Source organism: Equus asinus, chromosome 5 (genome assembly GCF_041296235.1).
Source record: "Equus asinus isolate D_3611 breed Donkey chromosome 5, EquAss-T2T_v2, whole genome shotgun sequence".
Taxonomy (NCBI): domain Eukaryota; kingdom Metazoa; phylum Chordata; class Mammalia; order Perissodactyla; family Equidae; genus Equus; species Equus asinus.
Genome location: NC_091794.1, coordinates 82,346,632 through 82,362,275, shown reverse-complemented (window position 1 = coordinate 82,362,275; position 15,644 = coordinate 82,346,632). Strand labels below are relative to the sequence as shown.

The 15,644-nt window shown below is 48.2% G+C and overlaps 1 protein-coding gene across 1 annotated transcript in view; it reads left to right on the top strand.

Moving 5' to 3' along the window:
• The window catches only part of CTPS1 (CTP synthase 1), a 28,643-nt gene extending 13,422 nt beyond the window's left edge, over positions 1-15,221 (top strand). Inside the window, exons 8-19 of the mRNA XM_044770488.2 lie at positions 1,651-1,802; positions 3,013-3,145; positions 5,534-5,622; positions 6,455-6,549; positions 7,230-7,292; positions 9,055-9,098; positions 10,322-10,418; positions 11,503-11,558; positions 11,661-11,757; positions 12,218-12,362; positions 12,920-13,011; positions 14,320-15,221. Coding sequence (XP_044626423.1) covers positions 1,651-1,802; positions 3,013-3,145; positions 5,534-5,622; positions 6,455-6,549; positions 7,230-7,292; positions 9,055-9,098; positions 10,322-10,418; positions 11,503-11,558; positions 11,661-11,757; positions 12,218-12,362; positions 12,920-13,004 — 1,056 coding nt within the window. The 3' untranslated portion in view covers positions 13,005-13,011; positions 14,320-15,221. The remainder of the gene's footprint in view (positions 1-1,650; positions 1,803-3,012; positions 3,146-5,533; positions 5,623-6,454; positions 6,550-7,229; positions 7,293-9,054; positions 9,099-10,321; positions 10,419-11,502; positions 11,559-11,660; positions 11,758-12,217; positions 12,363-12,919; positions 13,012-14,319) is intronic.
• Positions 15,222-15,644: the final 423 nt, after the last annotated feature.

Sequence of the window (15,644 nt, the reverse complement as noted above, 5' to 3'; positions counted from 1 at the left end):
AATCTGTGGCTTGTCTTTTCATTTTCTTAATGGTGTCTTTTGGAGCACAAAAGCTTTTACATTTTGATGAACTCCAATTCGTCTGTTTTTTTCTTTATATATTGTGCTTTTGGTATCATACCAAAGAACTCTGTTTAACCAAGATCATGAAGATTTTCTTCTAAAGCTTTATAATTTTAGGTTTTACATTTAGGTCCAGGATCCATTGTGAGTTAACTTATGTATAGGAACTTTTCAATAAAAGTTGAAATTCCCCTTTTTTGCCTGTGGATATCTAGTTGTTCCAGCTCCATTTGTTGAAAGGACTATTCTTCGATAATATTCCATAATTGTCTTTAAAAAGGTGCCTTTTAGATTTACTTATCTTTGTAAAGTTGTTTTTTAGATTTATTTATAGGTATTCATAATTTTTGTTACCATATGAATAGCATAATTAAAAATTACATTTCCTGATTAGATAGGGCCCATGTGTAGGAACCCTGCTGACTCCTGCCCTTTGGTGTCAAGCCTAGCAACCTTACTAAAATTCTGTTAGTTCTGACTGTTTACCTGTAAATTCTCTTGGTTTTTATGGATAAGCAATAATGTATATATTTAGTAGCAGTTGTTGATTTTCCAGTTCATATCCATTTTCTTCTTATCTAATTGTAATGACTAACACCTCCAGTACATGGTTCACTAGAAATAGTGAGAGTGGCCAGTTTTGTCTTGTTCCAGACTTTGAATATCAAGCATTGATATTAAATATCAAACTGAATGATGTTTGCTGTGGGTTTCTTCTATTTTCGCATTTTCCATAATATTCCTAATTTACCACAATTTTTTTTTATGAATTAGCTTTGAATTTTTATTAAATCTGCGTCTACTGAAGTGATTTTTGTTTCCCACGTCTAATCTGTTCATGTAGTGAATTCCGCTGTTCGATTTCCTAATGTGCTGCTTCTCAAACTCAGCTTTACACAGCGCTGCTGCCTGCCTGCCTCCTGCCCCCGGGGCTGATTTAAGTGCTGTGGGTGCAGCGTGGACTTTGCGATTTCTTAAAAGCTCCCCCGAGTGAGGCCAGCGTACAGCCGAGTTTGAGACCCACTGTTCTTGGGGCAGATCCTCTTCGACATGATTTTGATTTTTTTTTTTTTTAACTACATTTGCGGTTTGGTTTGCTATTTTTACTTTTATTTTTTTAAGGATTTTTGCACCCATGTTCCCAAAAGATTAGCCACTCTTCTTCTGTTCTATTCTTCTTGAATCGGTTTTGGTAATTTATATTTTTCTAGAAAATTGCCCTTTTTTCTGTTTGCAAATTTATTTATTTATTTAGTTATTTTTAAGATTTTATTTTTCCTTTTTCTCCCCAAAGCCCCCCAGTACACAGTTGTATATTTTAGTTGTGGGTCCTTCTAGTCGTGGTATGTGGGATGCCGCCTCAGCATGGCTTGATGGCCATGTCCGCGTCCAGGATCAGGATCTGAACCGGTGAAGCCCTGGGCCGCCCAAGCGGAGCATGTGAACTTAACCGCTCGGCCACAGGGCCGGCCCCTGTTTGCACATTTAGAACAGTTATTTTCCCAAGGTCATATAGCTAGTGGGAGGCTGCAGCCAAGTCCATTTTTGTTTGTTTTTATTAAATAACCTTTCCTTGTTTTCAAATAGGTGATCTGTGTCCACGATGTCTCGTCCATATACCGAGTCCCCTTGTTATTGGAGGAGCAGGGCGTTGTCGATTATTTTCTTCGAAGACTTGACCTTCCTATTGAGAGGCAGCCCCGAAAAATGCTGATGAAGTGGAAGGAGATGGCTGACAGGTTTGCTTCCTAATCAGGAGCTGGGAGTCCTAGCCTTATTTTTCTTGTTGCAGGGGCTCAGGGAATTCAGCTCGTACTTGTGCTGTCCACTCCTGTTAGAGAAGGTGTTGAGGGTCAGGGGTGTGAAGGGAGGATCTCAGCCCTCAGGCAGCTGCGTCTCGGATGAGGAAGTCCCAGGAAAGCTGCCCAGGGCCCAGGTCTCCAGTGAGTTCTGATCATACATCCACCACCCTGGTCTCCCGTCAACTAGAAAATCAGTGCAAACAGGTTAGCACACATACCTGAGGCCCACACGCCTGGCTGACTGTGGCTGGAGCACTCCTGAGGAGTGTCCTAAATATCTGAACTGCGTTTGGGAACATGCTGCTCATCCCACACCAGAAGGATCAGCAAGGATGGCCAGTCTTTTCTTACTACTGCTGCCAAGCTCATCGCTTTGAGAACTGTCCCCGTGCTGCTTTCCTCCTCTTAAAGCTCTGTGACGCCTGCACGTCACATCAGAGATCTTCACACAGTGCCCAGAGCACTGGATGTCCTTGCTGTGGTTGCAAAATCACTATGATGGTATCAATAAGCATTTGGGGAGGGAGTGCTCATTCCACTGCTCTGGGATGTTATTTTCATTTTGACATCCTCCCTTTCTTTGTCCATTTACCTGTATATCATTATGTAGCTACAAAAATGGCACACAGTTTTGTGATCTTTTTTTCATTAAATATAAACATTTTTGCTCTGTTACTAATTACATTTTATAATGAAACTTATTTTTTTTACTTTATTGAGGTCATAATAGTTTATAACATTGTGAAATATAATGAAACTTTTTAATGAGTGTGGACTTTCGTGTGGATGTCCTATAATTTATTTGACTATTCCCTTCATTGTATTAACTCTTGTGAATTGTCTTGCGTGTTTGTATGTTAATTTTTTTACCCTTTGGGATTTTAATTTTTTTAAAAAACAACAACTTGTGTGAGATTTTGAAGCCATCTCTCTGTAACAGGTTCTGAAATCCTACTTTCTTTACAAAGCCTGCCTTGTTGATCTGAAAAGTGCTTCCTCTATGCTGTTCTGTACATAGAACTCAGATAATAGCTGCTCCCATTATATTCTTCCCAGACATGTTTTTCTTCTCTTTAAAAAGCAACTTTGATCTCATGGTGGTCTGTGCATTCTGAGTAACTTGTTGCTTCTTGATCTTGGTTGGTAGGTATGATCGCTTGCTGGAGACCTGCTCTATTGCCCTGGTGGGCAAATACACCAAGTTCTCAGACTCCTATGCCTCTGTCATTAAGGCTCTGGAGCATTCTGCGCTGGCCATCAACCACAAACTGGAGATCAAGGTGAGGAGGCTGGCGCAGGGGCAGCCGAGGCGTGGACAGGAAAGCTGTCTGCATTCTCATAGATGCGACATGTGTGTCTGCTTTAGATTTTTGGAGCTCAGAATTTCTTTTTAGGAGTAAAAAAGAGTCGTAGTTGGCTCCTGGCTTTGAGAGAACAGTAGAGCATTTTCAGGAAATAATGAAGGGGAGAGATGGTCAGAGTAGAAGCTAAGAGTGAATGCTTGACTCTGAGTATCAGGTGACCAAGTAAAATCCCTCCGTGGGGATGGGGAGCCCTGGGGGGCCAGAGGCACGGTGCGTGATTGTGGTACCACTCCCCTCATCTGTGGAGTTGGGGGTGCTGTCCTCTTCGTAGAGCTGGGACATTCTCCAAAACGTGTCCAGTCGCCCAGCCAGTGCTTGGAGCATGGGCGGCACCCAGCGAATAGCAGTGGTTGTGTTCTGTCTGTGCCGTGGTGGGCAAGGCTGAGCAGCCGGCTTCCACCTGTCTCCTTGAGGCAGTCAAGTGTCGTCGAGGTTCCGAGCGCGGGTTCTGGAGCCACACAGCCAGGGCTCAGAGTCTGGCTCTGTTGCTTACAAGATGTGACCCTGGTCAAGTTACTTAACCCTCTTCGTGCCTCAGTTTCCTCATCTTTAAAAAGAGATGGTGATAGTACCTTCCTTACAGGGCTATTTTAAGAATTAAATGAGTTAATAATATAAGGCGCTTAGAACTGTGGCTGGCAGAGAGGGGGTACTCTGTGTGGTAGCCCTTCTGGAGAAACCTTCCACCTCCCCCTTTAGATCTTTTCCCAGCCTCGTAGCTCACCAGCCGGAGCTTCTCAGGAGGAGATGAAAGTTAGCAGTTCACTTGGAGCTCAGTGCTGGGTGTGTTAACCAGGGTCAGCACTGACGGGTCCTGGGCAGCTTCTGCCCCACTGGCGTTGGGGTTCGCCTCCTACCTCTCCAAGCGTTCCTCAGCGTGATAATTTTGTTTGCTTAGTGCTGGTGAACATGTTCCTGTAGAATGACCTATTATACATGTTTTAAGAATTAGGAGATTTCATTACACTGCCCTGACTTATTTTTTGCTCTTTCTTTCAATCATTTATTTCCCTTACCTGCTTGGAGGCAGTCTCTGCCTATCACATGTTAGACAGGAGGGGCTGAGAGGTGGATAAAGACAGCGAGGTCACTTAGGTATGATGGGAGCGCACAGAGCGGGGTGAGCCTGCCTGGGTAGATGCGTGAGGAGGGCAGCCTTCCTCCAGGAGGGGCCCTGGGGCAGGTTTGGGAAGACGGATAAGGCAGAAGAGAAGGGTGTTCCTGACGGAAGGTGGAGCGCATTCAAGGGCTTGGAGAAATGGAATAGTCGAGAACTTGGTAGATGGAAGAGTGTGATTTGGAGGATGTCTGGAAACAGGCTGACGAGGGCCTGGTCACGAATCTGTCATGAGTCCCACCAAGTGGCCCAGAGTGTTGGGAGGCTGTGGAACTCTCCTCCGTTGCCAGTGGGAATGTAAATGGCACAGTTGCTTCAGAGAGCAAAGCAGTCTGGCAGTTTCATATAAAGGTGAATGTGCACTTACGATATGACCGAGCAGTTCCATTCACAGATACTTGTTCAAGAGAAATGAGAACATATATCCACCAAAAAAATATTTTTATACAAATGGACCTATTATTCATAATAGCCCAAATCTGGAAACAACCCACATGTCCTGAACAAGTCAGTGAATGAGCACATTGTGGTTTATTCATACAGTGGGAAACTGCATAATAATAAAAAGGAACAAGCTAGTGATACCCAGAGCAACGCAAATAATCTCAGCTACATACTGGGTGACAGAAGCCAGACGCCAAGGCTACCTGTTGTATGGCTCCATTTCTAGAAGAGGCAGAGCGGTGCTGACAGAAAGCAGAGTGGGGAGGAGGTGGTTTGCAGGGGAGCAGAGGGAACTCTGGGGGAGGATGATAATTTCCTCTATGTGTGTGTGTTTAGCAAGTCTCATCAGAGTGTACACTTAACATGCTCGAATTCTGTTGTATGTAAATTATACTCCAATAAAGTTGAAAGAAATGAAAGCAGTCTGGGTGGAAGCCGGACTGGGGAAATGTCTTTTGAACAGAGTCAACTGCAGTGGTTTAGCTGATCCCAAACAGACCCGTGTAGAGCGAGGAGAGAGCCAGATTTGGGAGTTAAATGATCTGAAGGAAATGCTTGTATTTTAAAATATAAGAAAAATTTAAAATTTATTTTAAAATTATTAACTTTAAATATATTAAGATAATCATTTTAAGACTTTATTTTAAAATTAAGAAAGATGGAATGTTGGTAATATTCAGAAATTCTGAAAGCGTGGCTCTGGAGTCACGAGCCTCTCTTCTCCCCTGTCTGCACACGCCCAGTACATTGATTCCACGGACCTGGAGCCGAGCACCTTGCAGGAGGAGCCGGTCCGCTACCACGAGGCCTGGCAGAAGCTCTGCAGCGCTCAGTGAGTAGGGCTCTCCCCCTGTGGTTGCCAGGGGGTTTTGGTTTGTTTTCAGGAACCAAGTGCCGTGCTTTCCTGTGCTCATAGTAGGTAATCTACTCTTTAAAATATCTTTTCATTACGGAAAAGACTGCATCCTGGATGGTCTTAAGAAAATAAGCCTTACGAAAATACAGCTTATCAATGTAGTTGAAGCTGAAGAAAACTCATTCTGATTTGATTGATGGTGTTTCCTGTGTGCATCTATCGACGAGTCCTATGTAAAGATTTTTGATCCAGGACATTTCATGAGCACCCGTCACTAGAGTCTCTTAAATAGTTTGTTTTTGGCAGCTGTTATTTATAATAGTGAAACATGAGCGAGAATTTCTAGTTGACGAGAACAGTGGAATGGTGCAGAGCCACACAACTGCGATTGAGACCTAGGTCCGTGTGGCACCCTGAGCTGACGAGGAAAGGCCTCCTTCCTCCCAGGGGAGCACCGTAAGCCAAGAGGTCAAAAAAAAGGTGTTTCTGTTAATATATATTAAAATTTAGAGACTCCAGGCCTCGGACAAAGATCGTGCGGTGGCAGTATTACTGTTACGTATGCCATCTTTTTTTACTCGTTGTAGGCATTTTGTAACGTTACTAAGAAGGGTGCACGGTTTTCTGCACGTTTTCTGAGTTCCTAGTGCATATAGTACATACAGCGGTCTTCCAGTCACGGTTATAGCCCGGGAGCGAAGTCGACGGGGGACTTCAGGCATCCGTGTCTTGGAAACGGCTCCTTGGGGGCTCGCCGTGAGCTGGGCTGGTGGAGAGGGGTCGCACTGTGCTCTGCTCTCTTGTACAGTGGAGTGCTGGTGCCGGGCGGATTTGGTGTTCGAGGGACGGAGGGAAAAATCCAAGCGATCGCCTGGGCTCGGAAACAGAAGAAGCCTTTTTTGGGTAAGGAGTAGGAAAGAGCAAGAAAACGTGCCAAGGAGGAGGCTATAAATAACCCGGAGATGACCAAAACCAGACATGGATGCCGTTTCTCTAGAGAGCAGCTCAAGGAGAAGCCTTTTGCGTTCTGGTCGGGAGAAATTCGAACTCTCCTTTAAAAGGAAAAGTTCAAACTTGTGAGCTCCATGTAGGTGTTGTGGGGTTTTCAGAGAATGGAATCCCACTTGGGAAGCCTGGTCCCTTTCCTGAACCCAGCTGTTTGGCAGGACATGAGACGGGGTTTCTAGCCTCCCTTGGACACCGGCTGACTGTAACGGGGTGAAGTGACTTTGGATGCTTCCTGGTGCTGTAAATTTTAGTACTTTTCAACTTGATCAGTTGTAGATGGGAACTTAATGAGAGAGGGTAAGAGAGCTGGAACTGTTAAGTACTGACTAGAATATTGCTTATTTCTAAAAGTGAATAGCTGCTGGCACCTGCAATCTTCACGTGCACTTACACCCAGTTTTTGGAATCTGATACAGATAAATGCAGCCGGGGCTGCCTGTTGACAGCAGGAAATGAGGAGGGTTTGTGATTGGCGTTCTGTGAACAAACAGGACACGCAGGCCGTGGCAGGTGGCGGGGAGTGTAGCAGTGTGGCCTTTCACGGGGCTTCATGAGTGTTTCCCTCCGCCCGCCAGGTGTGTGCCTGGGAATGCAGTTGGCGGTGGTGGAATTTTCAAGAAATGTGCTGGGATGGCAAGGTGAGTGTCCATTTAAAAGCCTGTTAAATTCTTGCTTAAGTGTTCCTGGAGGGCCTGAAGCCCAGTGCCTTCTGGGTGACTGGGAGCCGTGGGGAAGGTCGGCCTGGTCTCTCGGCAGCTCGCGGGGCGCAGTGAAGGGGAGCTGCCGTGTTTGTTGAGGGAAAGCACAGCTCCTCCAAGTGAACCGCAGGAAGGAGGGAGCCGGCTGAGCGAGCAGCCTCGGCCCTGCCTGCATTTCCTGCTCTGGAGAGTCTCGCCCTTCGATCACCACGGCCACTGTCCCTGAGCTGCTGTCCAGCGGGAGAACTGGCCCATGTGAGGCTGTGCAGTTATTGTGAGCTTGGGCTCTGGAGCTGAGCAGACCTGGGCTCAAATTCTGACTTTATCACTTATTACGGGCGATTTTGAGCAAGTTACTTAGCCTTTCTGGGCCTCTGTTTCTTCTGTGAAAGGGGGTGATGAGTATTAAATGAAACAGTGCACGTGAGTAGTCCCAGCACAGTGCCTGGCAAAGGGGAAGTGCTCAGTCACGTTGGCTCTGTGCCTGTCTGTCTGTTACTGTGTCCAGACCACCCAGAGCTCAGTGGCTCCCACCATGGTTCTTTCTCAGTATTCTGTGGGTTGACTGACTCGGCTGGGCGGTTTTCTGCTCCATGCGGTATATCTGAGGTCCCCATGGCAGCCCATCATCCGCTAATACAGCCCGAGCTTCCTCACAGCATGGCGACCGCTAGACTTCGCCCACTGCGCAAGCACCTGGCAAGCTTGCTAATGCCCTGTGGCCACGCCCAGTCAGTGGGGGAGAGGCCACACACACAGGGCGAACGCAGGGGCTGCAGTTCACTGGGGCCACCAATGGAAGAGTCTGCCACTGCCCCTTGATTTTCTGTCACCCAGTGGACAAATACTAGGTTTTCAGAAAGACTTTTATAAGTTCTAAGAAAAATAAAGCAGCCTGAAGGAGTGTAAAAGTCTGGCTTTACCAAGTACAAGTGACTCTTCGGTGGCCAGCTGGCTGTTAGTCCTGGGTTCATTTCACAGTTTTTCTGAGGCTCCTTCACAATAACCCTGAGGGGACAGTGCCTCTGGCTTCTGAGCTCCTGGCTGGTCCTGTCTTACCATCCACCATCCAGAGCTGGCCCTCTGGGCACCCTGGACCCTTTCACAGCATGACCTCCTGCCACCCAACCGGGGCCCCAGTGGGGTGGGTGACCTGGTACCTTAGCTTCAGTTTCGACCCGGCCCTGCTGTAGGCCCAGGAGGGGAACACTACCTAGCATTTCACACAGAAAGAACCAGCCATGCAGCCCCAGGAGCTCAGTGCTTTTAGTCTTTAGTGGTTTAGCTTATGGTTAGACTGTAAATTCAGTGAAGGATAGAAAGGTTGTTTAGGTTTTGAAATCAGTTAATTTCTGATTTAGCTATCGAGTGAGGCAGTTGAGTAGGGCCTGTACAAGATGCTAAGGATGAAAGAAATGTAGAAGAAATAAAATTTGCCCATCTTGGAAGGATACAGTCTGAAACGAAAAGTGAAAACATGGACACGACAGCACAGGAACTGTCAGGATGCCTCATCTAAATGAAGGTGATTAGGTTACGTCGTTCGTTGTGATTTCTCCATTCTGTGCAGCATCTCAAAAACGTTATCCCTAGTTTTTGTTCTCATCGCTAAAGGACTTAGATTTAGAGCTTAGGGTTGAAACTTAAATCATCAGTTTTGTTTCTAACCGTTTCCATAACACAAGCACTTCTGATTTTGCAGATGCCAATTCCACTGAGTTCGATCCTGAGACCACTCATCCCGTGGTGAGTCTGCTGTTTGAACCTCACCAGGGCTTCGAAGGGTGTGGAAGGGGCATTATGAGTGACTGATGGTCAGAGACAGGAAGGGGGAATTGGTCCTTCCCGAAGAACCCTGAGGTCCTGCACCGTCAGGCGTGCCGGATGGGAAGAACTTTTATTCTTCGTTGTGTAATTTCTCACTATTCCCAGTTTGCCACAGAGAGTTTTTAAGACAGGTACCACCCCAGCCAACCAGGGGGTTCCTGATTAAAATAATTCTCCATCCCACTCCACTTGGCTCCCAGGAGCCCTTTATGACAATCTCAGTAGGAAACACGTACGTAGGCACTGGTTGTGTGCCAGCACTGTTCTCTCCGCTTTGTATATATTAATTCCCTTAATCCCCAACAACCTGGGGAGGTGGGCATATTATTAGGAAACTGTTGGAATATAGGACTGACTTGTTTCACAGTAACCAGAGCTTTTCAAGGCCAGCATACCTCGTTTTCTATCTCCTGTCGGAGGAATGTGGCCCACGGGGGAGGGACAGTGCCTTTATTCTTCTTTGCGTCCCCATCCCAGAGGTGATGGACCTGTTCATGGTACTGAGGATGCTGTGATAAACAAGATGGACAAGACTCTTGATCTCAGGGCACTTAACCAGCATCAATATGTTTTTCGACCTGAAGTTGAACTTGGCTAATACTAAGACCTCAGGGGGAGAAGAGCAAAGGTGTTGAGGTGTGGGACCTCGAGGCAAAGGGGAGCATGGACTGAGCGGTGTCTGGACTGTCATGGCCGGGTGCCTTGGCCTCTTTCTCTACAGACATTTGCTGAGCTCCCGCTGGGACACGGCGGACCCTGGAGGAGCATCTTTTTCCTTTGAGCAGCTCCTGAGTCTAGTGGAGGAGAGTGGGTTATCACATATGTGGTCCTGTATCCATGCTGCTGTGTTAGTCTTTATTAGAACGAGCTACAACCCAGTGGCACTTACAATCCAAAGTGCTGGGGGAGGGAGCGGCCAAGGGAGGGAGCAGCTGTCTGGTCCTGCCGCTCATGAGGACCCTGCCCAATAAGGATTAAGAATGATTATTGGGAGGCATTTTCTGCTGTGAAAAAACATCTCTTGTAAGGAAAAGCTGGGGAATCAGAGCCTGTACACAGGCTCGTTTCATTCAGAGCAGGCGGTCCGTCTCCTAACAGAGGCACAGTTTGGCAGTGCGTGTTTGTTTTTTAAACATCTCCAGGTCATAGACATGCCGGAACACAATCCTGGGCAGATGGGCGGAACCATGAGGCTGGGCAAGAGGAGAACCCTGTTCCAGACCAAGAACTCGGTCATGAGTAAGAGCTGCCTCCCCGGCCCGCTCTTCGGCCCGGCACGTCCAGGACGCATGTCCTGTGCTGGTGCCGTGGCTCCGGAGAGCCAGGCTGGGACTTTTGGTTTGGTTCTTGCTTTTGAAGTTGTTTTTTCCCTTCCTAGACATGTTCTTCGGGGACGCACCGTAATAGCCAAAGCTGCAGTGTGGGTCTAGAGAGGTCACGGGCAGTGCACTCAGGGACCTGGGGACCCTGGGTGCGGACAACTCAGCAGAATGAGGCAGTTACTTGAAATCCACTGTAGTCTGTTACTTTCTTCGACTATTAGGTTGAACTGTATGAAACTGCCAATGTTGGTGATTTTTGTCCCACAAAAAAAGCAGTTTCATACAGTTCAACCTAAATAGATTTTATTCTAAAAGTACTAATAGGTGCTAAAGATTTAGGGGAAATTTAGGGAGGAAAATATTTAAGAAAATTACTGTTAGATTTTATTTCCTTAAAAGAGAATCTTTTATTTTCTGGGAAATTCTGTCTTTACGAGCGGGGCAGCCGGTGCCTGTCTGGGGGTGCGGTGGCAGCAGTTTGAGCCACTGAGCAGTGATCTCCAGTCCTGCCAACTCTGATGTTCTGTGAATGTGGGGGTCCTGCGTGGCAGCGCAGTGGGGCAGGAAAGCAGCCCGTGTGCAAACGAAGCCCTTCTTTAGGGGCGGCCAGCCATGCGTGGGAGCTTTGGTGACTGTGCCTTACCTGCATGGTGCTGGCCCCGAGGGTCCTCTGGGTGGCTCTCAAGATGTCTGTCTCAGGGCTTTGGCCGTTGGTATGTCTGGCTTTGTCTTCCCAGGCAGTTTCCAGCGGGACAGTGCTTCGTCCCTCAGTGATCTCGTGTTGGAGGGTGGTGGTCAAAGTCTGGAACAGTTTTCTTGGTGTGGTTGGGGTCAAAGATAAGATTTGTCTACACTGCGCTGCCACGAGCAGGTGGCTGTGGTTGGCGGGAGAGTGAGAGAAATACCCTTGGAAAGGCCTGGCTGTGGAGACAGGGAGGCGGGGGGCAGGGGCGGTTGTGAACACACTCAGGAGCCTTTGCATCAGCCTGCCTTTTTGCCAGGGAAGCTCTACGGGGACCCCGATTACTTGGAGGAGAGGCACCGGCACAGATTCGAGGTGAGGATTTGAGCTCTGGGACCTTTACGTTTTTTTCCTTCCTGTTACTCTGGAAACACGCTAAGCTCAGAGCCAGCACAACTATTCTTCGTGCTTCAACAGGTGAATCCAGTCTTGAAAAAGTGTTTGGAAGATCAAGGCTTGAAGTTCGTTGGCCAAGATGTAGGAGGAGAGAGAATGGAAATCGTGGAGTTGGAAGGTGATTGCTTAGGCAGCGTGTTTAATGGAGAACTTGGGGAGGTCTTCTTGACGTGTGGGAAAATATAAAAACATTAGTTGTTGCCCTTGACCTAACAGTTAGGAAGCAGCACTGTCTTCTGGGGGCTGGGTGTCTTGGTGAACAAGATGTCTTGAGCCCCACTTCTGATCTAACATGACCTGCGTGACTCAATCCCGTGGAAGTCAGGGGGCTGGGGGAGCTGGGGACAGGAACCTGGAGAGGAGGCCCCTGCAGCCAGGAGGGTGACAGTGTGCAGGGGAGAGGCTGTCAGATGTCCCTTGCTTTGTGGTTACCTTTACCCAGGTTCAAATTAAGAAGCTATTTTTAAATACTTTTAGGGTCTGTGGAAATGAGAAACATTTAAGGAGAGTTTTTCCTCATCTTTTGCATGTCATGCATACATGCATAGTGAAGCTGTTTACCTGCGTTTCTGTTGCAGATCATCCCTTTTTTGTTGGAGTTCAGTACCACCCTGAGTTCCTGTCCAGACCGATCAAGCCTTCCCCACCGTACTTCGGCCTCCTCCTGGCCTCGGTGGGGCGGCTCCCGCATTACCTCCAGAAAGGCTGCCGGCTCTCCCCGAGGTGGGCTCGGGTTTCTCTGGTCCTCGGGGTGGTCTCTGAGTCATCACAGCGATAAGCGAAGCCACAGGAACTGGGAACCTTCCAGGGTGCTCCTCCTCACACGGACACGCAGGTGTCCTCTGCTCCCCGGGTTTTCTCAGGCTGCTTCATGCCACCCCAGCCTTCCGCCGGCATGGCGGCCAGGTCCCCGTCTCTGCAGTGTCTGGGTTCTGGGATGACCTTTGCCAGTGGGACCCCATGGTCCGTGGGGGACTGTGGTTTTTCACGGTGTGTCAGCTGCAGCCCGGGTGGACTTCACGTCCTGTTTCTCCTTTATCGGGAACCTGTTAGTTCCTCTGCCTTGGTGGTCAGGGCGTCATGACTGAAGGCTATAAATTGAATGTGTATCTTCTGTCACCAGAAGAAGAAAACCCCTCGACAGCTTCATGCTGACTACGTAAGGCAGTAAAGTTAGTTCTGATTTCTGCTGTGTCCCTGTCGTGATGGCGGCTACAGGAACAGGGCCACAAAACAAACTTTTGGTGGGAGGTGATGAATAAACCCTCTCAATTCTACAGGGACACCTACAGTGACAGAAGTGGGAGCAGCTCCCCGGACTCTGAGATCACTGAATTGAAGTTTCCATCAGTAAATCATGACTGATGGCAACGTAAGTGGTATTTTTAAGCTTCAGGGGTTTTTGTTTGTTTAGTGGTGATAGCACTAGAATTGAAAGAACATCATGAAAGTTTAGTGTTGGAAATGTACCTGCCCGAGAATGAGAGTGGTGAGGTCAGCGTGGATACGAAATGGGCGAGACCCTCCAGGTTACAGGCACCTGTCCGCCTTGCTTTGGGGACGCCGCGTGGGGGACACCAGTTACTGGGCAGTTGTCTCCTTACTGATCGCTACATTTGGGTCCCAGTCTGACCAAATCTAGGGGAACTGGACTCAGACCCTTGTTATTTCCTGTAGCCATAAACTTGGAGATCTTGAAGGAGGTGACAGGTGTGACAACATGGGATTTGTCATTTTTGCAGAGCCTCAGGAAGTGCTTTAAAGCTGATACATGTGACATACAACACTTTTATGTTGATTGCTGCTTATTCTGGAAATCCCTTAAAATCCAAATGATTATTGCACAAACCTTGGTTTGTAAGTTTATAAAGTATAGCAGCTCTGGGCACTGCCATGAATTATGTAAAGTCCTATTAAGAAAACCGAGCAAACTGTGTCACACATTCTGCTGGTGAGGGTCTCAGAGGGGGCTGGGGGTGTCAGTTGGGCATCTGTGGGGTCTGAAAGAACCACGGGTGTGGTGTGGTCCCATCTTTGGGGGTCCCAGCACAGGGAAGGTGCGCTCCTGCCTGAGGCGCGGGCAGGCAGCCTCCCTGAATCCTGCACCCCTGGTGTTCTCTGGTCTGGCGGGCACATGACTCTTGCCTTCTGCCTTGGTTATCAGCCGGCTGGCCCTTGATGGCCTGAGCCAGGCAGGCCGGCGTGAGAAGTAGGTTCCTACCTGTCAGGAGGAGGGCTCTGTGCCTTACTCTCTGCCGGGTGAGTGTTTAGCACAGATGAACTCACTGATTTTCTCCACCATATAGTTTGCTCATCTAAGAAACTACCATAAAGAGAAAGGAAGCTTTAACAGTAAAGGGGTGCATGTTGGGGCAGTGACATGGAACTTCTGACTGCCTTGCTAAGTGGAGAGTTTCCTGTTGGTGGCGCTGGTCAGAGGCTGGGAGCCGTGGGAAAGATTGCTTGTGTTGGGGCAGAGGGAGAAGTCCATGTAAGGTCTTGACAACGTATGATTCCATAGGAATTAGACACTCGGCTTCTAATTATTCACACTAGGCTCCTACTCCTGGTCTTCAGTGACAAATAGGTGCAGTTTGCACCATAGCAGCTGACTATAAGTTCTAACTTTTCTACTTTAACATACATCATATAATTAATTGCTTCATTTATTTTTAAACAGGGGTGCTTCTTCAAGACAGCCTTCGGACTGAGAGAATTGACAGCTTTGACTTTACACTCAGCTTTGACACTTCCTTTAAATTATGTTTTTTTAAGATGATTTTATTATGGGGAAAGGTATTTGGAACACGTTGTGCCCTGCATGTCCCCTCACGTGTATCGGCTCCTACACGGTGCGCTGCCTGGCATCCGACTCTCTCCTTTGCCGCCCTGGAGCTTCTCAGCCGAGAAGCAGCACGTCTGGGCGGGAGCGGAGGCCGGGGGCTGGCGGAGGGCCATCCCTCACCTTGTTCTCCAGCTACCTCACGTCACTGTGGATTTGAGCGTGGAGCCCATCGCTCCCCCTGGGATGCCCAGACCATCAGAAAGAGCCCCATGGACTGCGTGGGCACAGAGGGTCATTTAACTCATGCTTACAACACTTGGTGCTGGTAACCTGAGGGCACTGCTTGCCACTAGGAGCAGTGGAACCAGAAACAAAGTCTCGGCCCTGCCCTGTGGAGACTCGGTGCCAGCTGTGGCTGGTCCTTGTCCAAAGGGACAGTCAGTTTGTGTCACACGAAATGGCAAGAAGTCTGTCTCTCTCTGAAGTGTGATTTTAGACTCCCTGTCCTCGCTGTGCTTCTCTTCCCGGGCTGGGAAACACTCCTTGCATCAAGGGGTCGCTTAAAAAAGAACAAAGACTCTTTTGGGGAAGCTGCCTCTAAAACCCTCTCATACGTAGACAGCTTTGCTCGAGGGGACTTTTCCTTCCAGAACGGTGTTACTGCAGTTGAAATGCATTATGAAAGCTATTTTCCTAATGTGATGTACTGATGGGCACGGCTGTGTGCCCACTATATTCTGGCTGGACTCCGTGTATACTCTAACTTAAGAAATAAATAAAGCAGACACACTGTATAATGCTTGTTTGTTGTGGCTGGATGGAAGATGTCTGAGCACAGTGCCAGACGTGCCTGTGTGCGGTCACCTGAACCGTCCGCGCCAGGGCTCCTCCAGGTGAGCACCCTTAAGTGGATGATCTGATAGTTTAAAAACTAACAGGGGAGACTTTCTTTTTAATGGGAACCAGAATTGAGTACACTGCCAGCTCTTGAGCAAGGGGGCATTCCTGTGATGTGTATGGAGGAGGTCCTTCCCTCTATGGGGCCTGGACCTGGGCGCCTCCGGACGAGGCCAGGAGCAGCAGAGCAGAGCCATGTGAGCCGGCAGCACTGCTCTGTGCCCCTCGGGTCCTCCTGCCCCCCAGCCTTCTGAGTCCAGAGCATTGTCCTGAGTGGTTCTTCCCCCAAGTGAAATCATTGATATTGAACCCGTGCTCCTTGT